Source organism: Lemur catta, chromosome 10, assembly GCF_020740605.2.
Source record: "Lemur catta isolate mLemCat1 chromosome 10, mLemCat1.pri, whole genome shotgun sequence".
Classification (NCBI taxonomy): Eukaryota; Metazoa; Chordata; class Mammalia; order Primates; family Lemuridae; genus Lemur; species Lemur catta.
The window spans coordinates 87,279,325-87,305,374 of NC_059137.1; the positions used below are offsets into that span (position 1 = coordinate 87,279,325).

Consider the following 26,050-nt stretch of genomic DNA (forward strand, 5'->3'; position numbering starts at 1 on the left):
ACCCTTATGTGGGGGAGGCGCTGGGCACATCTGGGCAGAGCCAGGGGGCGACCCCGTGAGGGACAGGGCGGGCCCTGCTCAGCACGCTCATTGAGGCCCCTCGGAGTGGGCGCCGGGGAGAGCAGTTCAGCGGGCAGGCTGCACACGCATGGCCGAGCTGCACACGCACGGCCGAGCTGCACACGCATGGCCGAGCTGCACACGCATGACCGACACGCATGGCCAAGCTGCACACACATGGCCGACACGCATGGCCAAGCTGCACATGCATGGCCGAGCTGCACATGCATGGCCGACACGCACGGCCGAGCTGCACACACATAGGCCGAGCTGCACACGCATGGCCGACACGCATGGCCGAGCTGCACACGCACGGCCGACGCCAAATGGTGATGCCCACGACCAGGGCGCAGACCCACAGAAGCGCCAGCCGAGCACACACGATCCAGGGCTGAGTCCTGACTTCCCCACCTGACCCAGACCCCACTGCAGCCAGGCCTTCGTCACTTTCTAGAATGTTCCTGCACTGCATGTCCTGCACCGGTGGTTACTGGTACCCTGAGCCCTGTCCCAGGCCATGCACTCGGCCATGGGCACCGGGGCCTAGAGGAGCCGAATGGAACCCGTGCTCCTGACCACAGCCGGGAGAGGCCTTCCAGAGGGGCCACGAGCCGCCCCTGAGACAATCCCCACACGGCCAGCCCTGAGACAATCCTACTGTTTTGCGGGGTGGACACCACTCTGTGGCTGCCTGGAGCCCTCTCGATACGGGGACAAGCCCACTGGCCTTACCAGGTGGTCACAGGTGGGCTGGAAGGCATTGGTCCCACACACGTACAGGGCCGTGGCGCTGAGCGGCTGCAGGACTCGGATGTAGTTGAGGCACTCCGTCTGTGAGGGGACAGCACCGTCAGCAACCACCAGCCCGGCACCCCCGCACCGCCCCTTTCCAGACAGACCCGGGTTCACCGGCAGCAGCTTCCCCGCGGCCCATTGACCCACGCACGAGTCGTGTGCGCCTTCGTGTCCCCGTCCTGTCACCTCCACCCTGGCGCGCCTCTTTACCTGCCAGCCGGCCCTGTCCTCGTGCGGCGGGAAGGCCGAGACCCTGATCACACCCTGGGCAGACCTAAGCCTTCAGCTGGCCTGAGTGGTTTTATCTCTGTGGCGCCCGCAAGCTGTCCAGGTGCCTGATGAATACTCGGCAATGATGTGGGGACTAAAAGGAGCAACGAGAACTTACCTCAAACCCCACTGGGGACACCCGCTATCGAAAATCCACTTTACTCTCGCCAGACACACAGGCCATTCATTTCACCGCCAGGCCCACGGCAGGGACGTCCCTCTACCTCCCAGGGGACGCCTCCCGCTCCTGCACGCCCATAAGACGGTGCCTCTCGGCCCCCACCGCGGGGCAGGCGGCATTGCCTCAACAGCCCCAAGTGCGAAAAGACGCCATTTAAGGATGCTGTTTTAGGCTGAAAGTGCCTGCATTACGTGCTGCAGTCTGACATGACCTCAGCTCAGGAAAAGTCTCCTTTCGTCATGACCGTTTTCACACTGGCAGGAAGTAATTCACAGCTCGACCCCCACCCCCAGGCTGGCAGAGACCCTCGGGCTGCCGGCCTGCACACAGCCAGGGCAAGGTGCCTCCAACACAACCCCCGTCGTACCCGCCTGCTTTCCCCTCATTTCCGGCAGTACCTTTGCGTTTAGAGACAAACACTTTGGCAAAGGTGTTTAGCACTTTGCGAAGAAAGTTGAGCAAAAAACTCTTTGGGTTTCTTTCTTTCTTATTTTGGAATTGCTTTGAAATTAGCCAACAACTGCTGAAATTGCCATAATCAGCTGTCTCAACCACTATCAAGGAAGACTGGGCTCCTGTGGCCCGACAACCTGCCCAGCCCCAGGCAGGGACAGGACAGCTCACAGGGTGGCGAGGGAACCCAGGGCTCCCCGAATGCACCCCACCCCACACTGCGGTGTGGAAGGGACGGACATTTGCCAAAAACCCAAAAATCCCGGCAACCCCTCCAAGCCTAAGGCCGTTCACCAGTGAGCGTCGGAAACTGTTTCCTATAGTCAAAGGTTCAGGACATTTAGACAAATTCAATTCATATAAACTTCAAAAACTGTTTCTCAAATGCCTACTATGTTTGGCACTTGGTGAGAGAGACCCAGTTCCGCCCCCCGGAACAGAAGGGGTAAACTTCAGACGCATCTTGACAACATGACCCAGCCAGCCAGGACCACAAGACCGGGACAAAATGCCCGGCCTGAATTTCAGAAGTCGCGGGGTTCAGGTTAAAACAGCTAAGACATACTCATGTGGGATTTTTTTGTAGCTCAGAAATTACCTGTTTTGATTTCCCTTTTTCTGCGCATTTTGCTTTTTTGTCTTCTGAGACCTTCCAATATACCTGTGGGAGGAATGAGCCCATTTCAGCACAAGTGCTCCTTTTAAGAAGAGCTACTGGTATAAAAAATGCACAGTTTAAAAAGCACATGACAGAGTCTGTAGCCTGGAGGATTCTCCCAAGACGATCAGCTCTCAGAGCGCAAAGGCGGTTGGCAGGGCAGGCGCTGGGTGCAGGAGCACCGAGAACGTGCCCGCGTGGCCTTAACCAGCCGGCCCAGACCGGCTCCCAAGTTCCCATCATTAGCTACAAAAGATGAAACTACTGAAAGTGGAGAGAATTAAATTATTCGTCAAAAACCTAAACCATAAGTACCATCAGACATCAAAGTCAGTTTTTTTGATCCATTCAAAAGTGACTCTAGAGTTCAGTTTAAAAAAAAAGTCCTGCCATTCTCTCTGTGGGAGGACAGTCCCTCAGACCCGTGCTCCGCAGCGGCTGGAAGGGGCGCAGTCACGGCAAGCGCCCGCCCAGTGAGAGCCAGGTTCCTGCAAAGCAGGCAGATCCATGATAGAAACCGCCGGGTGGCAGGTGCCCTCCAAAGCCCCCGCGGATGGAAAGCGACAGAAGGTGACAGGGAGAGGCCACAGAGGCTTCCACAGCCCTGCCCCACCGTCCCCCAAACTCCCCACCTCCCTCAGGGACATTGCACAAGGGAAACAAATACACTCTTCTCAGCCCAGAGGCTCACAGCAGGCCAGGAAGCACAGGGCGTGAGAGCCCCACGTGGGCGTGTTCTAACCCCCCCGGGGCTCCGCAGACACGGCACCGACGGGGTGTATTTGCACAGAAGCGAAAGTGGTAACTAGCACCCAGGAAAGCAGAAGGCCCCGATTAAAGCAGCAACCCCTTGAGAAACTAAATGTACACGATTTCATAATCAACTTACACGAAATGCATAAGAACAGGGAATGGAAACTTAATAGGCCCTTGATCAAGTGTGTAGGGATGTTCGCTGACCCTTGGCTGGGTCCCTTTCTTTTTAGTATAAGAGCCCCTAAGCCTCTCCCCGACCCCACGGGACCACTGTGATGCCATTAATTGAGCACGGGCTGCTCTCCCTGAGCACCCCGAGGCCTGTCCGCACGTGCCCCGGCGCGCCAGCCCGTGTGGTCAGGACGGAGTGCAGAGGAACAGACGTAACAGACACCGGGAGAGTACGGGCCCGAGCACGGTGAGGCCACGGCATCCTTCTGCCCAAAGGGCCTCGGTGTGAGAGACTCTGCAAAAGAAAAGTGCTCAGAGCTCGTTTATGTGACAAACGGGAAAATAAGAAACATGCTAGACCCTAAAGATTAAAAAATAGATCCGGGGCAGAAAACGTACAGCTGGAGCGTGGAACAGACCGATTCCAAGGAGCAAGAAAACTGCCCAAACCACCAGGACCCAAAGAAGCTGCCACCGGCCAAGGATGAAATAGGATTTAACTCCAACAGGTCAAAGCATAAGAGATATGTTTACATCCATGAGTTCACTATAATACTAAAAATCAATCAATCAAAGCACTCCCTGTTGCCCTGTAGAGGGGAAACTAACGTGTCAACTCGTCATTCTGAAAACCGGTAGCAAAGGCAAAGATTTCAGCAGCTGTCCTGCCTTTGCCAAAGGAAGGGGACCCCTGGGGGCCCCGCAGCTGGCGGTGGCATCTCCCCTTACGGATGATTCCAGCGCACGAGTGAGGACAGAAAGGCAGGACCAGAATGTCACGTTCTGCGAGCTGCGAGGGGATGTGGTCCAGACTTGGAAGGGCAGGGGCCGCTGAGGCTGAGGAGGAGGACGGCTAGTCGCCTCGCGTGCCCAGAGCGGTGAGCCTTGGGGCCCAACACCCAGCAGAGGACGTGCAGAAGACACAGGCGTGAGACACACACCGTGAGGACTCAGGAGCACACGGCACGGGCTGTGCAGTGGCTTTCTCGGGAGGTAAACCGAGGCTGGCTCCTGCAAATGGAGACTGAATGGATAGGGGTCAGGATTTGCCTGGTGTCCCTGGAGCGGCAGATGCAGCGGGCAGGGCTGACAGGCTGGCCTTGGCCTTAGGGAAGCCGCAATGGGTACAGGGCTCATGATACCACCGTCTCTGCTCAGGGGCACGTTTGAGATTTCTCCATAAGAAGTTCAAAAATGAAAGATGAAAAGAGGGTGGTCCCCGGGTGAGCTGCCGGCAGACAGATGGGGCTGCGTGGTCACGGGAGCCGTGAGGAGACCCCGGGTGACAAGCCCTCGGCCTGCCACGGGCCAGGAGAGGCCGCTCACTCGAGCGGGTTGTGCCAGGGGAGCGGGACCCAGGGCGTACCTCGTGCTGCTTCTCAGAGACGTTGAGCGCGTTCACGGCAAAGACGGCTTCCCGGGCGCCGACGTACAGCGTGTCCGTGTCCTCGCTCAGCAGCAGGGCCGAGTAGTTGTAGATGCCCGGCTCCTGAAACTGCAGCAGACGCACCTCTGCGGGAGGCGAGGGGCGGGGTCAGAGGAGGGACAGGGAGAAAGCAGGCCGAGGAGTGCTCCTGAGCCGGCACGACTCCTGGGGGCCTGTCTCGCTTACAGTGAGCACGCCGGCACAGTCACATCTGGAGGGCCGTGCACTGCGGCCTCACGTACTGGGGCAGCAGAGGTCGGCCCCAGTCGCCGCCAGGCCAGGCACCCCTGGAGCAGGCCCGCGACGCAGCCACCACGCACGTGTGGGACAGGAAGGCTGAGCTGGCGCCTGACTCCCCTCCCTGCTGCCTGGATCCCACTGAGCCCCAACCCAGCACCCCCAGATGCCCCCCGAGTGGGCGCCCACCACCTGCCCACCCAGCTCTGGCCTGTGTGTCTTTAATCACCCACAGGTTAGGTGCATCAAGAATATAATGATTTAGGATTTTCTTAGGAAAAACATGGTTTACTTCAAAACCTTTCAAAGAATCAATTTTAGAGAATCCATCAACCCAAGCAATTTTCAGTGATCACCACAAACATACAGAACAGAGAAAACAGTGACGTTATTTTGCTTATTAGGTAAGTGCCTCAATAGGTACTTAAGAACTTAACTAATAGATGCTCAGGAATAATATAAATGCATCTACATTATTTTTGAAGGAGCTATTTCTTCTTTTCAACTGTCCTGGCATAAATTTGAGCGTGCTGAACTTGGCTTTCCACATATCACCAAGCGTCTGCTGTGTTTAAGAGCCAGGTGTTAACGCTTTCTGTCTCTAACTTTCCGGCACGGGAGAGAGATGCACTCGGGGGCTGCAGGACCTCTCGGTGTGTCTCCGGCCTCTAACTCTGCCAGGGCAGCGCTCGGCCGATCCTGCAAGCAACGCCTTGCTCAGGACCCAGTATTTAAGCTCTCAATGCACCGAGTCAGAAAGACCGGGGGTCCCAAGACACACCTCCCAAGAGAGGAACTAACTGAAGCAAAAACTAAAGACAGCGAGTAAAGTCACGCCACGAAGCTCGGCCTGTCCTTCTCCAGCGACCAGGCAGATGACGAGTCACTGTCCTTCTCCAGCAACTGGGGCTCGAACACTGGCAGGTACAGGGAGGTGAGCTTCCTTTCAGGGGACTCCAGCGCAGAAACCAGGTCAGGGGCCTGAACAAGCCTTGCTGAATGCTTCTGGTCATTAAAGCCTCTTTGTAGAGCGGCCACCGAGGCCTGTCTGCCCAGACACAAGTTCCAGGAGCAGAGACTGCAGCAGATAAAATGCCAGTGTCCTAGCCAGCTGCTCCGCATCTGAGCAGTGGGTCCCTGTCACCAGCCATCCCCCTCAGCATCCCAGCAGTGGGGTCCCCGCTCCATCCTCATGCCACTGGCACCTGCACAAGCTTCAGTGCTCACCTCTGTGGTCCCAGGTGATCCGGGGAATGGGTGCAAACGCTACCGCCATCCCAAACACCACCACGAGGGCTGTGAGCAGCCCCCCAGTGGGGACGCACATCCTTATCGGGCAGGGGTGGCCACACAGGGCTTCAGCAGCAAAGGTTCAGGGGCAGCAGGTGTGCTCCCACGGATGCTGCTCAGCACCCCAGGACAGGGGCCCGCAGCACAGCCTGGAGCTGGGGAGTGGCGGGGTCCCCGAGAAGCCGCATTTCCCGGCTCAGCAGGTGAGGAGAGGCCACTGTCACCACTGCAACATCAAAGGCCGCTTAGTGCTTCTTTGCGGCCTCAGAAGAAATGCTGCAAGGAAATGAAAAGGCAGTCAGGACACGCGGAGGGTGACAGGCCTGCTTCTTGTTCCTCAATGTCCCCGTCCGCCCCGCCCTGCCACCTCTCTCCCCATAGAGCCATCTGCTGGGAACACGCGGGCTGGCTGGGGCAGGGAGGCTCTTAGGAGGGGACAGAGGAGCAAAGCCAGGAGCCACCAGGAATCAGTGCTTCCTGCCCCCCACCTGGAACGAAGGACAGACACAGGGATGGGGACCTAGGGTGGGCTGTGGGGCACCCAGCAGATACGAGTGCCTGGCGGTCTGCCCAGCTTCCCTCCTGCGTGGCTGCCGTGTCCAGCTGGGAGTGAGATGGACACGAAGGGAGCGAGCCCGGGTTTCAGTTTGCCTCACTCAGTCTTCCTCACTCCGGCAACACGTGGCGAGGAAAGCAGCCGGGACCGGAGGGCTGCAGAGAGCTCACACGCTCACACACGCGGGCACACGGCGCCAGCGCCCCCAGGAACTGGGCAGTCAGTGTTTCAACGACACACTTCTTCTCTTAATTAAAAACCCACTTGGGGGGATGAACAGAGAATGGGTAAAACAGACAGGCAACAAAGTCAGCCTAGAAAAAGGATAACTGGGAATCCAAGTGGTGGGCATGTAGGTGCTCACTTTAAATTCTTTTCAACTTTGTTGCATGTGTAAAAAATCTTACCACAAAATGTTAGAAGATGTTTCTTTAAAAAAATAAATGAAAACAACAAAACTGAGTTGGTTGGAGAACCCAGGAACCCTGTAACACGGCAATGGACCCCAGAGAGAGCATCACACGGCCGCCAAACACCACGAAGGAGACCACTCACGGCCACCACGCAGAACAGCCCCAACCCAGAGACCACCACGGGTCCCTCGGCCTGTGAATGGAAAACCAGACGTTTCCACGGCAAGAACGAGCCGCAGCCACACCCGGGGACAGGGTGTACCTCGCAAAGACAGCGCGGGACGGAGGCGGAGCTTCAATACAGCGCCAGGCAGCACGTCCAGAGGCTGGCGCCACTCCCCTGTGCCGTTCAGACGTGGGCAGGGGGTCGCCCGGGGGCCCGAGGGGTCGGACATCGTGATCTGCGGGCAGCCGCACCCTGGGCTCGCGGCGAAGATGCCCCAAGCGGCACCTTAATGATCGTGCCCCTTCATGTCACAGAAACACCAGCGTGGGGGTTCTGGCCCCTCCTCTGCCCAGGGGGCCCGTCGGGACGTGGGAAAGCCACAGCCCTGAGCTGCAGTTCTGACGCCCTCTGCCCCGCAGCCGCTCCGCGTGCTGCCCCAGCGCCACAGCCCAGCGCAGCTGGCACGAAACCCCACCCTGCTTCCAGCCGCTGCTGCGCTCCACGTCCACGTCCGCCACCTCAAGAAGCACAAGCAGTCAGGGCGTGACTCGCCCAGCGCCAACGCCCGCCCCCACACCGAGTTTACGGGAGGTGCTGCCGCAGGGCCACAGACACAGCTGGGCCTGCCTCTGCCTGTGCCTCTCCACAGCACCACACTCCCCTCCCATCCTGACCTCTCCAACAGCCGCCCAGCCCCGTACCTGGCCCCTGTTCTTGCCATCTGTGCTGGAGACAGCTGGCTTCCTGCCCCGGCATCCGTGCCCCTCCATTCTCACTAAAAGAATCCTGTGCTTACTTGGGTTGGCCTCGTGCCCAGCTCACTACAGCTCCAAGCTTCTCTGGTAGCAGTTCTGGCCAAAGAACTGTAAGCAGAATTTATGAGACAGAAATTCCAGGAAAGTTCCTTAAAGGAGGCTGACTCAGCTACGAATTGCATTTTTGCCCTCAGCTCTTCCTCCTTGTTGCCTGGAACCAGAATTTGATGGCTGGAGCTCTGGCAGCCACCTTGTGAACATGGCGATAAGGGTCTCATTCTAAGAACTGCCAAGTGGAAACCCAGAGACTTTGCACCTACTTTCTGCTGTCTATTCCAGACTTATTGATAAAGTGTTGATCTCTTTCAACTACTTGTTTTCAGATTTTTGTTATCAACAGATACAATTTCAAACTGATAAAACCTGCCTACAATCCATTTACCACAAAGCAGCAGAGGTTAGTGTAATGTTCTTACCACAAATTAAATGATGTCATTTCCCCACATGAAATGTTTCAACACGCCCTCCCACCGTTCAGAATAAAACCCACATTTTTCATCACGGCCAGCGGGGCCATGGACAATCCCGCATCACCTCTGTCCAACCTCTCCCTTTCACATTCCCTCCATCACACCGTCCTGGCCATGCCAGAATACCCAGAGCACGGCCCCCTTCGAGGCTGTGCAACGGCCACCCCTTGTGCCTACCAACCCCACTCAGAACATTTCCAAATGCTCCAGAAGTCAGCCGTATGAGTCTCACTGCAGTCTCATTAATCTCCCCGAGAGGCTTGTCCTCTGTACGACTGATCGTTGATTAATAGTGGCTCCCAGAAGCTGCTCCACGCTGAGCTCCCAAATAGGTAGCAGTTCCCACACAGGCTCCAAACGTAGAAAATGCACTAAATTATAGGTTCGATCTTCTGAATTCTGGGCACACGTGCAGTTCCTTGCCACAATGGTGTCCCATTTTGTTTGTATGAGAAGTAGATCCACCTGGCCGACAAAGCTGTTATGAGAATTATCTGATTTGTGATTGTTTACCAGGCAACTATATCAGGGAATGGTAAGTTAATATAACTAATCAATCAGTATCTGATAATGACAGTGCTTCCTGCCCTGACAAGCACCCTGACCCCAGCTAAGCCTGAGGAAGGCAGCCTGGCCCCACGGAAACCACACCAGGGGGAGGCACTGCACGAAAGCTACCAGCCAGGGCCTGGCCGCGGGGACATCCCATACACGGCCCTGCTGTCCTTGTCATTCTTGACTCTCCTCATGTGTGATGACAGACGTGGGGAAAAGGGTGATGGCATTGATGACAAGCTGTCAACAGAGTCCCTTAAGGTTGCCATTAAAAATTATCCCCCCCCCCCGCCTTTTGGAACAAAGGTCCCCTGGCTTTCTAGGGGCACGGCCTCTCTCCCATTCTGTGTGACAGACACCACGCTGCCAGTGAGAGCTGGAAGCGGCCACGTGGCCACCCAGTCCCGTCCCTCTCAGCAGCAGAGGGCTGCGCACTCGCACGGTGAAAAGGTGAGCAGGCGGGCCGCAGTGACAGTTCCAGTCACACGCATCGAGGACGCCAGCGCCCCGGCCCGACTGCTGCAGTCCCAGCCCAGTGAAACCCAACGAACTGACACTGGCTCCCTGAGGCACAGCCAGTCCTGGGCCCAGCCAGTGCCAGGCCACACAGAGTGGGGGCCACGCAGAGGCGGCCCCCCTCGTGGCATGTCCCCCAGCTGGGCAAAGGTCCACACACACAGAAGAAACGGCTATGAACAGCGAGAGAACGAGAGACGGCGACAGCAAGAGACTAGGCACCGACGGGAACGCTTCCCTGAGGACGGTGCGGAACCGGCCGGGACGACAGGGAAGGCAGCTGCGAGGACAGCCCAGGCGCAGGTGAGTGGACAAGCGAACCCCGGCACAGCCAGGCAAGGAGCACTACGCAGCGCTACAAATAAATAAGCTAGCAAGCCATGGAAAGGTATGGGGGAACTTTAAATTCTCATTACCAAAATGAAAGAAGCCAATCCGAGAAAGCCACACACTGTGTGATTCCAACTACAGGACACTCTGGAGAAGGCCACACTATGGAGACGTTCAAAGGATCAGTGGTTGTCGGGGCTGGGGGGCAGAGGACGAACAGGCAGTGAAAACTACTCTGCGACACTACGATAGGGGACACACGTCATTATAAATCTGTCCAAACCCACAGGATGTGCACCACCACCAGCAAACGTCAGCCGTGGGGCTGGAGCGCGGCACGTCCAGGCAGGCTCATTGACGCAACCCCGGCACCACTCCGTGGGGAACTGGGGGGCGGGGGGGGGGGGGCAGGCGCACAGGAGAAATCTCTCAATTTTGCTGTGAGCCCGAAACTGCTCTAAAAAATAAATTCTTTTAAAACCAACAACAAACAAACAGCCCCAGGCAGTGGCTGCGAGTCACATAAGGAGCCCATCTGAGGGCCCCTGGGCGGGACAGCTGAACGTGTGGGTGTCCACACCGGGAGGCAGCTCCTGGCTACAAGACACGAGGCCCACAGGGCACGGCTCATTTTGGGTCAAACACCCAAAGTTGAGTCTCTGTTGGAGGGAAATGGTTTGTAGAGGATCCAATTCCTTTAACCATCACAGCCATTTTGGGGGGAAAAAAAAAAAAGGAAAACAACAATTCCTATCTAGGTCCCTCCACTGCAGTGGATCCTCTGGGGCGTCCCAGTCCCAGTGACGTGCGGTAGCTCGGCTGAGAACCCAGAGCCAGGAGAAGGGAGAGTTTCTCTCTTTGGAAACTGGTGTTCAGAATCCCGAGGTTCATCTCAGCTCCCCTCTGAAACCTAGTGAAATGACACTCAAAAAGGACACAGACCGTAGGGATAAAAACGGAGGGAGGTGGCCAGGTATGGTGGTTCAGGCCGGTAATCCTGGCACTCTGGGAGGCCAAGGTGGCAGGATCATTTGAGGTCGGGAGTTCGAGACCAGCCTGAGCAAGAGCGAGACCCCATCTCTACTTGAAATGGAAAAATTAGGTGGGTGTGGTGGCACACGCCTGTAGTCCCAGCTACCTGGGAGGCTGAGGCAGGAAGATCGCTCAAGCCCAGGAGCCGGAGGTTGTGGTGAGCTGTGATGAGGCCACTGCACTCTAGCCAGGGCAACAGAGCGAGATCCTGCCTCCAAAAAACAAAAACAGAGATGACTTTGGAAGCTAGAAAGGAAAGGAGGTGAGCAGTAAGCAGCAGTGTGCTGGCACTGCTGAGCAACTGGCTGTCCAGGGCGGGGGGCACGCTGATTTCTGCTCTGTCCATGCTGCGCTCAGTCTCCCCACGTGACGTCACTGAACAGGGTCAGGGAGGGACGCGCAGGTTCCCCACACAGGCACAAGGTGCCTGTGACCCCAGGAACACAGATAACAGCAGACTGCATAAAATAACTAGGAAGTAATGAGCTCTGAGGAGTTTAGCTTTTTAAAATCTAATTTATTTAACTTTAAGCCGACATATTTCATTTTTCACAGAGGCTGTGTTTGCCACCAGCGGCCCTGCACACCACTGGTGCTGAGTTTTTAGAACTAAAGAGTTGAAACTAGAGCCAAGAAGGGAAGTGGTCACAAAGCAACACGGCCTGAGAAAATGGAAGCTTACAAAGTAAACTTTTGATGAAAGAAATAAAATGTTCCAACTAAAGAGGTTCCTAAAAGTTGAACAACGTGACAGAGAGGACAGAAGAGAGAAAGGATGAGAAAACGGGAAGAGGGATTCAGGAGGGCCACGTCCAACTAGCAGGAGCTCCAAGGCGAGGGCAGAACCTGGGGGAGACAAGCAGAAGAGCGGGAGATGCCAGAGTGGAGGGAGCGCAGGGGAAGGACAGAGCCCGCCCACACGGGCACAGCAGACCCAGCACCCTGAAACCTGAGCACCCTGGGAGAGCCAGGAACCATATGGAGGCTTCCAGAAAGAACACAGGCCACACAGAAACCAAGCCCCCTCTCCGGGGCCCCGCCGAAAGCCCTGAGAGACAGCCAAGCAGTGTCGCTAAATCCAAGGGAAGCCGACTTCTCACCTAGAACCCTCCATCCCACCCAGCCGTCAAGCAGCGTGAGGGGTGTGGAAACACGCCGCACACCTGCAGGGCCTCCACGTTCTTACCTCCCTTACGTTCTCTCTCGGGAAGCTGCGGTAGGATTCGCTCTACCGAGACAAGGGAGCTGCTCCCGGGTCTCAGGAGTGGAGAGGCCCACACGGGCCAGGCCCGGGGAGCGGGGGCCCGGCCCCGGACAGAGGCCTCCAAGGGCACGACGGTGACTGACAGCACCCAGGGGTTTGTCACAAAGGCAACTTTTATGGCTCTGGCAGGGTCTGAGGATGAATTAGTGACAGCTACACAGATTAAAAAAATGGAGCAGTTATCACCCCCGGGGAAGCCAGAGAGGTCCAGGAATGGAAATGTAATCACAGCAGTTATGGCCCAATTGTGCAGCCCTGATGACAAAAATTGTGATAACTCCAGTGGGAGGATGGGGGCAGGGAGTGGGGGGAGTGGACAAGAGTCAGAAGATAGCCATTGTCACCTCCCATCATCATACAGCAGCTAAGAGGGAAAAGTCAGGAAGTAGAGGTGTAACCAATTTGAAGGAAAATACCAAAAATGGCTAAAGTAGTTGAAACTCTGTCTCGGGGCAGCAGGAACGGGGCAAAGGGGCTGCCAAGTGCTCTTTCTCTCATAAGCTCCATCAAGAACTACTTCACCTTAAAATTACATGCATTCGTCACTCTGATAAAATCAATTAACTTAAAAAGGATGTCGATGCTCTGGTTCCTGGCAGTCGGGGAGACAGCGGCTCAGTGCGCCCAGAAGCAGCGGGCACGCCCCGCAGTGACAGCCTCCCTTCCAGGGCCGGGGGGCGAGTGCATCTATGTGCAGCCTCAGTCCTGAGAGCAGCCACGTTTGGGGGCTCAAACACGTGGTAGAAATGGGGTTACTCACCACGCAGTGCACGCATGTTGAGCAGCAGCACAGGAGTTGGCGTAAGATTTGGCCAGCCTCTCCCACCTTATCCCTCCACCTCCTGCACACTCCTCCCCTCCTAAGGCCCTGGAGGCCTCTGCACATGCTGCTCCCTCTTCCAGAATGTTCTTCCCCCAGGAGGTGCTGCTGGGCTGCCCCACACCCCAGCCCCCTCCTGCTCTACTGTTTTCACGAGGGCCTGAAAATGCCGGGCACAGCGGGAAACACAAACACAAACGTCCCAGCCAGAAGACTAACTGAGGCCAGAGCTGGAGAGAACCAAGGTGAGACACCAACAGTGAAAGTTCCACAAAACAAAATCTCTAGAATGAACAGAGATGCCACGTGAATCTAGTAAGAGCACCCATGACCAAACCTCCAGGAATGGCTTCGCCATCCCAGAATGAATGTGCCCGAGACAACACGTCCAGGTGAGGTTCAGCAGGTGCCTTGGTGCAAGCCAGCAGCACCTTCTAGGTGGTTCTAAATGATTGCTAAGGGCTGTCAGAAGGAACCTCTGATGTGCTCACCTGGGTTATTCCAGCTGGTTATGGGGAAAAGAAAAAACCTTTTTCTCAATCACCTTCACCTTGGACCAACCCAGCCACCGCCGAGGAGCACGGCCAGCATGAAGCCAGCAGCGCAGGGCCACCCGCACCTGGCTCCAGACCCCACCCTGAGGACAGCGATTGGACACCCGGCTTCCTGGCTGCGTTTTCATTCAGGTCTGCGGTGTATTTACCTCACCAGCAGACACCCATTCTACACGGCCTACACCAGACCCTGCCTCTCGTCCCAGATGGTCTTTAAACCGAGAGTAGGCAAAGGTTAGGAAAGGTCCAAGCCACGCACTGCTCCTCCCAGGGAGGAGGAGGGGCTGCACGGTTTGCTTTAAGGACATTGTAAGGGTTTGATCTTTTTTTTCCTTTTTCAAAAAGCGTGCATTGTTTCATGGGATTTAGAAATTACTTTAAGCAAAGCACACACCACACCCACACAGATCTCTGGCCTTGCGCGTTCTTCTAGGCATAGCGGTTCCATGATTATTGATGGGATGTCACATTCAGGACCTCACTCTAAATATTTAAATTAAAACAACCAGATAAAATGCCATTTTGCTGGCTTTCTTGAGCATTTCTGAGAAGCAAAGATATCCCGCTGGGAGCTGAACCTTATGAACATGCATTTTGTCCTGACTGTGCAATTGTCACCCTTCACACTCAGACAGGAGGACTTGACACGGGAGCCCATTAGGAAGACAAGGTTACGAAATGTCACTCCCATTACTTACACGTAATTGTGCTGCTCACACAGAGAGTGCTAGCCCACTTTAAATGTCAGGAGAATGGAACTCAGAGAGGGCTCTGAGCTCCTCACCCCCCGCCTGTCAGCACTTGTCAGACGGCAGCACCCTGCCCCAGGGGTGTGAGGCAGGAGGCCAGAGCAGAGAAAACAGGAGTACCCAGCAACCAGAGTGCATGTGTGTCTGTGTGTGTACATATACGTATGGTGTGCATCTGTGTATGTGTTTCTGTGTGATCCTACACACATGCATCTGTGTGCACCGCATGTGCATCTGTGTGTGCACGCCATATGTATATGCATGCATCTGTGTCGGTGTGTACATGCACGTACGTGTGTCATCTGTGTATGTGCGTGTGCTCCTACTCTGCTGCAGCGTACAAATTCTGATCTAATGTTGCGTCTCAGATGTGAATAGTGACTGCCAGACAGGGTCCTGGAAGGCAGGAACCAGGGACAAAAATGCCCTCTGGGGTCCGTCCAGCCACCCATGTCTCGGCTCCTTCCTGGATCTGCTGTCTGACAGCTGGGGTAGATCACAGAGGGGACACTAGTCACACCACACAGAAGGTGTCAGCATTCCCTGGCAACAGGATGCTAAACCGACATTAAAGCGCCCTTGCTGGCACCCCAGGGAGACCGTGAAGGGGATCTCGGGCACAGCTGTGGACTAGCGGACCCGACACGGGTGGTCGTCACCAAGATCTCTGCCCCCACAGCTGACAACCAATGGGGAACGTGCCCTGGTTTCTTATTTCTAATCCCAGAGGGTCTGCCCAGACAGGGTGGGGGAAGCTTGACTGCAGCCAGGACAGTGCACACGTCGTCACCACCCGTCACCTCCGAGCTGGGCAGCCGGTGCTGGGGGCAGAAAGCACCACAGCCCTCCCCAGCCACCCAGCCACGCTGCTGCCTGGCCACCCGCAGCCCATCCCAGGCTCCCCTCCCCCACCCGCAGTTACGGTGCTGCGGTCGCTGCATTGCAAACTGAGCACAAATGGCCTTATCCCGTCAGGAATCAGGAATGGGTTTCAGAAGCCCCCTGGTCACAAGCATAACAGTCGATTGTTCCAACTTCAGTTTTCCTAGAAATTCACATGGTCCCCAGAGACCAGCACCAGCTCTGCGGGCGCCCACTCAGCCCTGGAGTCTCACGCAGGGACGGACTCACCTTGCACGGGGGGTGGCCAGGACCACAGCAGAGACGCCCGCTTTACCCCCAGCCACTGCCTCGCGGTGGCAGGCGAGCCACAGCCAGGATGTCTCAGACATGCTCTAACCCCATCACTCCCCAAACCTGAGTGCTCGCTAGGTGCGCTGTGCGCTGGATGGAAACCCAGGGAAGGGGACAGGGGGTTGCAGGCAAGCTGGACACACAAAAAACCCATCAGCCATGTCAACAGAAGAGTGTCACGAGGGACGCAAGCAGAGCAGGGGCAGGAACTGGGCCTTTCAGAGGGGAGCAGGGCCCTCCAGCAGGGGCACCGTCATAGCGACGTAGTCATGCCACCTGTGGCATCATTCTGCTCTTGCACTGGGATACAGACAACACTGCCCCTTTCTGGAGGGTGTGTGACAGTGCACGTGTCCTTGGGCCCAGACAGACTAGCCCTCGAGAAATCAAGATAACCTGCCGGCCTAGCGTCGCCCCGCTGTCCACTCCAGGACGGCCACCAGTCTCCAGGACGGCCACCAGTCTCCAGGCTGGACACCGGCTCCTGGAGACAGTGAGGGGTCGTACTGGGAAGTGGGTGGCCAGCTCCCAGGGCAGGACTGCGCTCACCCTGTGTCCCTGAAGAGACGACTGGTGTCCTATCTTTCGATGGTGATGCTGTGGTCTGAATGTTTGTGTCCCCCCAATCTGTATGATGAAATCCTAACCCCCAATGTGATGGTTTTTGGAGCCTTTGGGAGGTGACGAGGTCATGAGGGTGAAACCCTCAGGAATGGGATTACTGCCCTCATAAGGAGGCCCCTAAGGGCTCCCTCGGCCCTTCCTCCACCCGAGGACAATGAGAAGGCACCATCTATGATGCTGGAAGCCAGCCCACCAGACGCCACATCTGCCAGCACCTTGATCTTGAGCTTCGAATTCTCAAGAACTGAGAAATACATTTCTGTTGTTGATAAGCTACCCAGCCACCCGGTTTATGGTGTCTTGTTTGAGCAGCCTGAGCGGACTGAGGCGGCGGCTCAATTTGGGGGCTGCTGCTGCTGTGGGGAGCACAGCACCAGATGTAACACACCCACAGAGATGCTTCCAGAAGGCCAGCGGACACCATTTACACTGGGAGAGCCTTTGAAATGCCACTAAAACTGGCTCTTTAGTCCCCAGTGTTTGACCTGTAGGGTGGGCAAAATTACGTGAACAATACAGTGTGGAAAAGTTTTGCTTTAATTGGAATTTATTTGCATTCTTATCTTCCCATACCTTAAACTTTCCTACCTTCAAATATAACTAAACGAATGTAAATTAAAATAAAATGACCATTTATTGGCCACAAGGCCATCTGAAATTTAAAAGACTGCTGCTGGCCAGTGCTGGGGAAGGTGTGGGGTAAGGACTTCTGGGGTGGTCCTGAACTTTCCCAACATCCCACTCCTGTCCCCAGCAGTCTCGGAGAGCAGCCCCAAAGACAAACCCTGCACAAGGCTGCGTGTGTGAGGACCACTGCAGTGCCATCCGTGACAGTAAAAGCTGACAGCCAGGGACGCTCCGCAGGCAGGGGCTGGTGACAGGCATGCGAGGAAGATGCCGCCCGGGACAGAGACGAGGCAGGTGCACTTGTGCCGTCTGAGAGCGCAGACACCCTCCCGAGCACGCCAGGGGCAGCGCAGGGCGACTTGGGAAGTACAGCCCACACTGCGCCAAGAGAGGACACGGTGATCTACATGCAAACACACACACACAGGGACACACACACCAGACACAGACGCGCACACACAAATGCGGACACACATCCGACTCTTAACAGTGGTTGCCTATGGGGAGGAGGAGAATAGCCAAGAAACTCAGTTTTTCTGTTTTTAAAAAAATGAATTATACTTTCGTATTGCTTTGTAAAAAGAATTTTAATACATTAAAAAACTATGTCTCTGAAAATTCGTGTGTTAAGATACAAAACCAACTGCGTGCCACTGTGCCGCACTAGAGCCAGCATGCCTGTGAGGCAAAGCCTCCGCCGCCACGTGCGGCCCGTGCACGCAATTCCCGTGTGCCAACCCTCCTTGGTTTAGGTGACTACTCCCTGCCCTGTCTTTCAACCTTCTGCGTTTCCATTAAAAATGAGGCTCCTTTTCCCTGCACATACTGCACGCTCTTTGGAACAGCACAGTGAAGCCCTGCAGGAGGGGCCGGTCCTGGGCTCTCACACCGGAATTCTCTTCCCACTTAGCACAGCGCAGAGTGGATCAAATTGTCCCTGCTTCAATTTCCTTGCACCTAAAGATTCCAAAATATGTTTTTTAAATAAAGAGAGTGACAAAATCCAAAGACGAAAGAGAAAAAAAAACTTGTAACACAAGTGCCAATGCTTGGAATTCCTAATAAAGTGATCTAAGAAATGTAAGAAAAACAGAACCCCAATGGACCAGGTAATTTATTAAAAATATATGCATATAGCCAGCAAATAAGCATAGAAAATGCTAAGTCTCCCTGGCAGTGAAGCTGTGTTTTCATTGCCGTCCACGTGCAGGGACCAGGAAGGTGCACACGGACGCAGCACCCTTTAAATGCAGCAGAATCGATGACCTCGCAGGGCCCACTCACGACACGTGAGTAACAGGAAAAGCATGGAGGGAAGATGGGGGTTTTCCTTCTGTTTCTACAAATTAACCTGGTTATCTCCCTTCCCTCTGACACTGACAATACACGGCTTGGAGTTGATCAAAATTAAAACTACAATATGGCCCAAATCCAGGGCAGGAAAACATGGAGAGCCTCTTCCATGTTTCCACAGGGCACTCTACCAATGCCCTGCCCACAGCCCCAGAAGAGGAACACAAGCTTTCTCGTGCCTACACCAGGGGCTGAGCCCCACAGCTCTGCAGAGACATAACAAGCCCAGGACCCAGTAGGGAGGAGCCGGGGCAGGGAGAGGGAGAGACAAGGAAAGAAGCAGGAGAGTGCGGCAAAACGATGAGAGAGGAAGGAAAAGAAAGACCATGCTGGGGCCCAGCACCTGCCTCCCTGTGCTGACCCCAGGGGACGCAGCAAGTCCAAACCAAATCTCTGCCCCGAAGAATGTGCAGGGACCGAGGACCCACCAACTGCCCACCTGACGCTTCTAAAGGTATCAACATTTCTAAACTGAGAGTATAGATCATGAAACAAAGTGATTTTACCTGTATCTTGTGTCTCTCAAAACTTTCCAGTCTTTTCTACAAAGAACTCTTTTTTCTTTTCTTCAGAAATCTTTGCTCTGAAAATAATGGAAACAAGGATACTTAAGCCCTTAAACTGCCCCTCCTCACAAACTCAGGAGTGATGCTGATCACTCCTGGCATTGAAGAAAAACTCTTGCAATTTTTAAAAAAACTTCTGGGCGCCCTGGCAGATGACTCTCCGACCCAGATCAGCCCGGCTGTGAGTGCTGGAGCAGACGGAGTGAGGGCCCAGCAGAGGGGAAGTACAGCCCAGCCTGTCACTGCTGCGGCTGCGGTGCAGGAGCTGGTCCCAGGCCCTGACTGCAGCCGCTGTCTGGCAAAATAATCCATTCAAATATGACCCACCATCACAGTTAGCAGAGAGTCCGTGAATCAAAACAGTATTGTCTAATTGTCTACTTACTTCAGATACGTACATATCCTTGAAGATTCATCTTCATAAGGCAAAGGAGGAAAATTCGGAAACATATATTTCCAAGAACCAAACAGACGCTCTTTTATTTTTGATGGCTGCTTTTAAGCCAAACAGGAAATGCCCACTGTGGAGTGGCAAGGTGGCTGCAGCATGTCTGTCCTCTCTACAGTGTGGGACAGAGCCCTCAAGACAGGTGTCTCTGAGCCCTGTGACATCACTGACGACGGGATCAAGAGAATCAGAACCACAAAACCAGAGCGGCGCTAGGACTGAGGACCTTCAGAGGCTGGCTGAGCGGTGACACTGGTCCCTCCTGGCTTACAAATGATCCACATAATCGTTAACCCTCAGAATCAGACTCCGGCATATTCTGTGGTGGGGAGATGTTTTCTGGCTTATTTTCCTTTTGCTTTCAGAGCTTATACAATCACTGCTCTTTTTCTAAAGCCAGCTAAGGAGGAGGCGGCTCTCCCTGAAACAGGTGCAGGCCCCGCCCCCCCCCACCCAGAACCCTCGCTCCCTGGCTGCCGCCTCCGCAGACGCCCTGCGTGCCCCCAGGAAGCGGGACCTCGGACATGGCCGCAGTCCCCCGGCCCCTTGATGTCTGACACAGCCTCTGAACCCTGAGCAGACATCTAAAGTTAGCAAATGAGCCACCGGGGCAGCGACCAGCACAATCACGATTTATTAAGCCCTCCCCCACCACAGAGCTTCCAGAGACTGATTTTGGGGTCTTCCACCTGAGCAGCTATGGGAGCGTCCTGGAAAAGGCCACATCCACCCAGGACCCGGAATCATGCCTTCCCGTTGGGCACCGCCGCCGGGCGGGTACGCGAGCACCTGCAGAGCACCGCAGCCACCTGTTACCACGGCAGCAGGGACGGCAGCTGTGGGGGTCACACCAAAAACACTTCACGGGAAAGGAGGAGGGGTGACGCCTGAGTAAGAGGTTTAGGTAAATAACGTGAATGCCAAGAACTTTAAAACGGAAAAACTTCTCTTCTCCAGATAGTAAATAAGCCTTTGTCACTTCAGTAGATAAAAACCCAGGACTGCTCACTCCGTGGTTTGGACAAGACACACAGCAGCATCCTCACCCAGCAACAGACGCCAGCAGCTCCCGTCTTGTGCTCAACAGCCGGCGACAACTGGGAGGCCCAGCACCCCCGCTCGCCGCCTCCCAGCCCGGCGTCCGCGTCCAGCCTCCCCCAGCAGCCGCAGCCCCGAGTTCCTGAGTGAAGACACACGCTTCCGGCCTCAGGAAACCAGTGTCACAGCCTCATAGCTTCCCCCTTCACCGAGGCGTTGCTTCCTCTTCCTCAGCACGAAAGCCCACAGGTGAGATTAGTTCCCACCACAGTGAAGAACCAAGACACAGGCCCCTCCTGCCACCACGCCCTGCGCTGTTCTAACTGCAGCTCCCTACTCCTCACCAGAAACCGAGGCCCATTCACAAAATAAAGGCATGAAATCAATCCAGGAAGGGAAATGTTCCCCTCTCACTCGGAGGGGCCTGGCCTCCTGTCCCTCCCACACGCCCTCGCGGAGAGCGCCGGCTCTGACACCCAGCCTCGAGAGCAGTTGTTTAGAGGATATGGCAGCAGGCAGCGGCCTTCATCGGGCCTCCATTCCGCAAACATGAGCCCCCTCGGCGTATAAAGATGCAGGCAGGAGGGGCAAGGGCAGGGGGCTCTGCAGTCAGAACCACCCAGGTTCCAGGCCTGGCTCCTCCAAGCTGTGTGTTCTTGGGGAAGTTACTGGGCCTCTCTGGGCCTCTGTCTCCTGATCCAGAAAGTGGGCACACTCATATTATAGTACCCACCTCATTTGATTGTGATGAGGATCCATAATTAATCTACGTGTAGAGCTTGAAATAGCATCTGGGACCTGGCAAAGCACTAGGCAGTACTTACTATGACTTTTACCACCTGTGAGATGAAGCCAGTTATACCTGCCCCGCTAAGGAGACTCAGCAAGATATAAAAAACAAAGTGGGGCTATTAGCACATCTGACCCATCCCCCTACGGTGCCCAAGGGCTCCACCGGCCTCCTCCTGCACACTTAGGGGCTGGGGGCTCGGTGCTGGGGCTTGCCTGGGTGCATGTCCACAGACTCCTGGAAGCAAAGATTAGAAACACTGATGGGCAGCGTTACTGTGGTGGTCAGCGGATGGGGAGGAGGCCATGAGCCCCTTCTGCTCAACCTCTTCATCCAGCCCAGACGCAGGCGCAACAGCGGACCCTCCGCTGCCGTCGGCACTCCCGCACACACTCCAACCGGGTGGGTTTGCACGCTGTACCCCAATGCCACTGAACATCGCTGAGAAGGGCAACCATTAGACAGCCTGGCTACAAAGTGCAGGTGAGGGCTGGGCAGCATGCTCCTGCCACCCTGGGGGGCAACAGGTGCCAAGATGCCACGTCCCGATCCTCTGACTCAGCAGTTCACCACGAGTTCAGTGTGGGTCTCTCCCATGTGTGCAAGACGGCTGGTATGAGGCTATTCAGCAGGAAAACTCAGGAGACACCTAGAAGTCCATCAGTGTGTGTGTCTACGTGGATACGTACATGCATATGGAGTACATACGTAAGTTTTTTGGTATACAAAATGTGGGACATCCATTGATGAAATACTGCGTAACTCATAACAATAATAAAGCTGCCATTGACATGAAAGGGAGGCCCAGATCCACTGTTCAGTAAACAGTAGGATTCCCTCCTGCCTGAGGGCTGTGAAAGGCAAAAACAAAGAAAGGAAGAAAAGCAAGGTTCCCAACAGTACGTACAGTGCGTCCCACTTGTTAGGCAAACGGTGTGTGCCTGTCTTCCTGTGTGCGTGTGTGTGCACGTAAGTTAAAAGGACAACATCACAATTTAACCACGGACCTACTGGCAGTGGGTGACTAGAATCTGTCACAGGGGTGCACTTCATTTTTCACAATTTGGATTCCTTAGAACTTTTTGAACTCTTACCTTAAGCAAGTAGTTTTCAAATTTAAATGTTTCTAATCTGATATCAAAAGGAAGATATAGTAATTATAGAAAATTTAAAGACTTTAACAAAGGCCAGAGAAGAAAACATTTCTGCCGATATTAAAAAACAGGTTATGGAGACTATTGATAAGACCCTGCGACTTGCATCTCCTGGAAGCAAGTTTAACCCAGAGGATTTCAACAAAATGGAAGTTTTCGAGAAGAGCAGACAGGCCTGACATACGCTTCTGGCCGTTCTGACATTTTGTTGGAATTCCTCATTCTAAGACACTCTGACTCACTCACTCAGTGGTCACATCTGGAGGGCAGGGTACGTGTGCCGGGGTGGACATGTGCCAGGTCAGACGGAGATGGCAGAATCCTGGCCCCTGCCTCCAGGAGGGCAGCGCTGTGACTGCACAGGGTGGCAGCAGGGCCCTCCCTGCTCCAGGACACAGGAGGTGGGAGCGGCAGGCTCCCAGGCAGGTGGCAGCAAGATGGAGACCTGGGGTCCAGGAGGGAGGATGGGGCCTGTGGGGGGGCGGGTGGAGGGCCCCTGTGCATATGGCATCTCGCGTCTCTGCACCGAGCGTCTCTCGTGTCACTCTACACTATCTATTAATAGGCAGTGCCCTTAGCAGCCCGTAATGGCTAATTAAATGATAATGTTGGGCATTCCTATTGCTTCCAATTTTCCACTTAAAATTCATTTTTTTAAAGACCAATTTTAACCACCAGCAAAACCTGAACAAAAACCTTTTCTAGCTGGAATGTTCAAAATGGTATTTAGAGCTTTGAGCACCACACAGAGGACACAGGGGGACGGTCACAGGGTGCAACTGCCGGCTTACGCTTGGGGAGCAGTGGAATAGAGGCTCAGGACCGCCACTCATCACACGGACAGCTCTGCTTCCACCGACTGGGAAATAACCACGCATAACTTCCTTGATTTATTTCCATTAGACTCTCTTCTAAATTTTTCCAGTTAGTTGAGCTGAAGTAATTTTTGGAAAGCAAGTACAATCTATGCCATAAAACACAACTCGCCTAGCGCAAACATTTTTACACTTCTTCCCAGCTAGTTAGACACCTTGATTAAGTGCTTCCTGATTGGCCCCCTAACTAGCGAGGCGCCATGTGTGGAGGCTGCAGTGGGCTCCCAGGCCAGCCTGTCCCGACCAGGTTCCAGCGCTGCCACATCCCAGCTGTGAGACCGGGGACAGGCCACTGCCCCCAGCACTTCCCCTCCCTCAGCTGCTCCCCTGGCAGAGGACAGGACGCAGCCCCACCTCCAGGATGACACTGCACAGACCAGGACTTGCAAAGCACACACACACCCACACTACAGACCCGGCCTTAGTCCCGACGGTATAAAATGGCAGGATCCTCCTGTGCACGGGCGGGGGACCCACGTGGGGAAAGGCCCGGCAGGAACCCCACAGCCACACCCACGCATCCCAACGGAAGGCAGCGAGGGAGAGGGAGGTTTCTTAGGCCAACGCCAATCGCGCCCGTCTCACCTCTGCGGTGCACGCGCGCCCACACCAACAGCTCCCCTCGAAACCCGCGGCCACGACCTTGCCTCTGACTACTACTCTCAGCTCCGTGAGCCTGAAACGGTTCAAATCCGAGAAGTTTCCTGACTTCGAACGTGCTCAAGCCCTTTCTTTCAGAACTCCCCCCCACACCTAAGTGTCCCCTTTCTCTGACTGCAACCCTACGCCAGCCCTCCAATCGCCTTCCTGCCTCACCAAGTCCTGACCGTCCAGCACCCTCTTCCCGTCCTGACCCCGTCTCTCCCCAATGTCCCCACCCGTCCCCCTTCCTTCACACCCTCAGCGCTACCAGACAGCTCCTGCCAAAACCCCTCCTGAGCAGCCTCCACCTGGTCCCTGCCACTGTGAGGAAGGCCCCGTCCCCAGGCCCTGCACGCGGCCATCACTGTCACTGTCGCTTTCCTTACGGGACTGCCTGCATCATGCTGTCCTCTTGCTCAACAGCCTCCATTTCTCCCCGGGACTCGCAGAGGAAGGCCCAGCCTCCAATCTTGTGTCCCCCAAGGTAGGCCTACAATTTGGAGGATGCACACTTTTCCACCCTTTCTGTGGAGCTTTGAGAATATCTGTGGCCCAGGCCCAGCCCCCCAACATTCTGATTTAGCAGCTCCCTGGCAAGCCCAGGGCCTGTCTGATGTCAGAGCAGCCCACGCAACTGGATCCAGGCCCAAGAATCAGCCTGCGCCTCGCCAAACGGCCTGCCCTTCCCAGTGTCACCAGGCCTTGCTGCTTCCACTGCACACGTCCCTGCCACTGTGCAAGTCCCTGCCTGCCACCAACGCCCGCCTGCTGAAATCCTGGCCTTCTGCTCTAGCTCAGCTCACATGTCAGGGTGACCACAGACCTGTCCTCTGGGAAACAGCGGCCTCAACCAGACAGGTTTCACTCACCGGGTCTCCGGGGGAAATGCAAGGAGGAAGAAAAATGAATAGGAAGGGGAAGGTGAGGAAGTGACCATCCTGCTGGCCCTCCCAGGGTCGAGCTGAGTCCCCTCGGGGCACCGTGTGGCACTGACAATCGGGAAGGGCTGCTCCTGTCTCCCACATTTGTTAACTCCCTGGGGCGTGCACCTACTTACTGACGCAATATTTGACATTTGAACAAACCCCTCCCAGGGTGGACACCAAGAGACCTGAGCAACCAGAGCCCACAAGCCTGCTGTCCAACAATGGGACACGAGTGTGACATCGCAACCGTATGACCCTGCTGGCTGCACATACACCCCCTGACCCAGTGTGCCCCACTGGGGACAGGTTTTATGGCCCTGCTGCCAGGAGGAAAAACAGGCTCATAAAAATGCAATGATCTGGAGCCTCTGACGAGTGCTGAGACTCGCTCCCGGTCCCGCAGTGGTCCTCAGGGCAGAGCAAGAAGGTCCAGGACATGCTCTCCCTGGGCTGGGGTTGCAGCGACCACAGAGCAGTGCTCTGCAGTGGTGCTCTGAGCGGATGCCCCATACGCCCAATCCAGCCACTTCCTCCTCCAGGGACACTGGGGCACAGACAGGTGCTTCAGACGTGATGGCTCCTTCTCGTCACCACTTGCTAGCGGTAAAAACATCACAGAGCCTGCTAGAACCATCTGGAACCTTGAGCTGATTTAGGACTGTGGGGTGCCTGGGGTAGCACCCTGCACCCAGAGGTGTCCCTGGTTCCCCCCAAGTGTCCACAGGGGGCACATTTCAGTTTCAACAGGGGACCAGACCTTCCTCCAGGCTGGAGTCCCCCTGGCCCAGTGCCCCCATTCCCAGCCCAGCTGCGAAGGTGACGAGGAGGCCTCCCCACCCTGCCGTGGTACAGGGACAGCCACAGGGTCAGGCCTAGGAGCCTCGGGACAGGCCCAGGTCCAAGTGGGGATTTCTTTTTTAAGACTCAAAGCCACAAAATGCCACTCTCTTTTCTTTCATCTTCAGTGATTCCTTAAAAATATACACCAAAATTATAAAGTTAGGCCAGTGTGACCATAGTTTGTAACCAAAATCGAGTTGGTAGGGGCCTGAGTCAACACGAGGCTCCCTTCCCAGGCCATGGCTGTTGCCAGCCTCAGCTCGGCGTGGCAAACCCACGGGAGAATCCACACACTGCAGCCAAAGCTCCTCGAGATCCCAGGTTCATCTCACTCCTGGCAGGAAACCAAAGAATGTGCACCATCCCACCATCTGGGGCTGCCAGCTGCCACGTCAGCGCTGACCTTAAACTCTCTAAACCTGCCTCACCATCATAT

General features: G+C 55.3%; 1 protein-coding gene across 8 annotated transcripts in view; it reads right to left on the reverse strand.

Annotated features, from left to right (window-relative positions):
* LOC123645861 (semaphorin-4D) overlaps nucleotides 1-26,050 on the reverse strand; it is a 102,913-nt gene that overhangs the window by 16,057 nt on the left and 60,806 nt on the right. For 2 of the 8 annotated variants that reach the window (XM_045562370.1, XM_045562369.1), the window contains exons 3-7: nucleotides 18,842-18,918; nucleotides 6,235-6,573; nucleotides 4,711-4,856; nucleotides 2,358-2,420; nucleotides 793-891 (exon numbers count right to left, since the gene is read on the reverse strand). In XM_045562370.1, the coding sequence (XP_045418326.1) occupies nucleotides 793-891; nucleotides 2,358-2,420; nucleotides 4,711-4,856; nucleotides 6,235-6,334 (408 nt within the window). In that variant the 5' untranslated portion in view covers nucleotides 6,335-6,573; nucleotides 18,842-18,918. Of the gene's footprint in view, nucleotides 1-792; nucleotides 892-2,357; nucleotides 2,421-4,710; nucleotides 4,857-6,234; nucleotides 6,574-8,228; nucleotides 8,286-18,841; nucleotides 18,919-19,286; nucleotides 19,641-20,395; nucleotides 20,717-26,050 lie in introns of those variants that run through there. The other 6 variants (XM_045562372.1, XM_045562368.1, XM_045562367.1 and 3 more) reach the window with 5 other exon arrangements.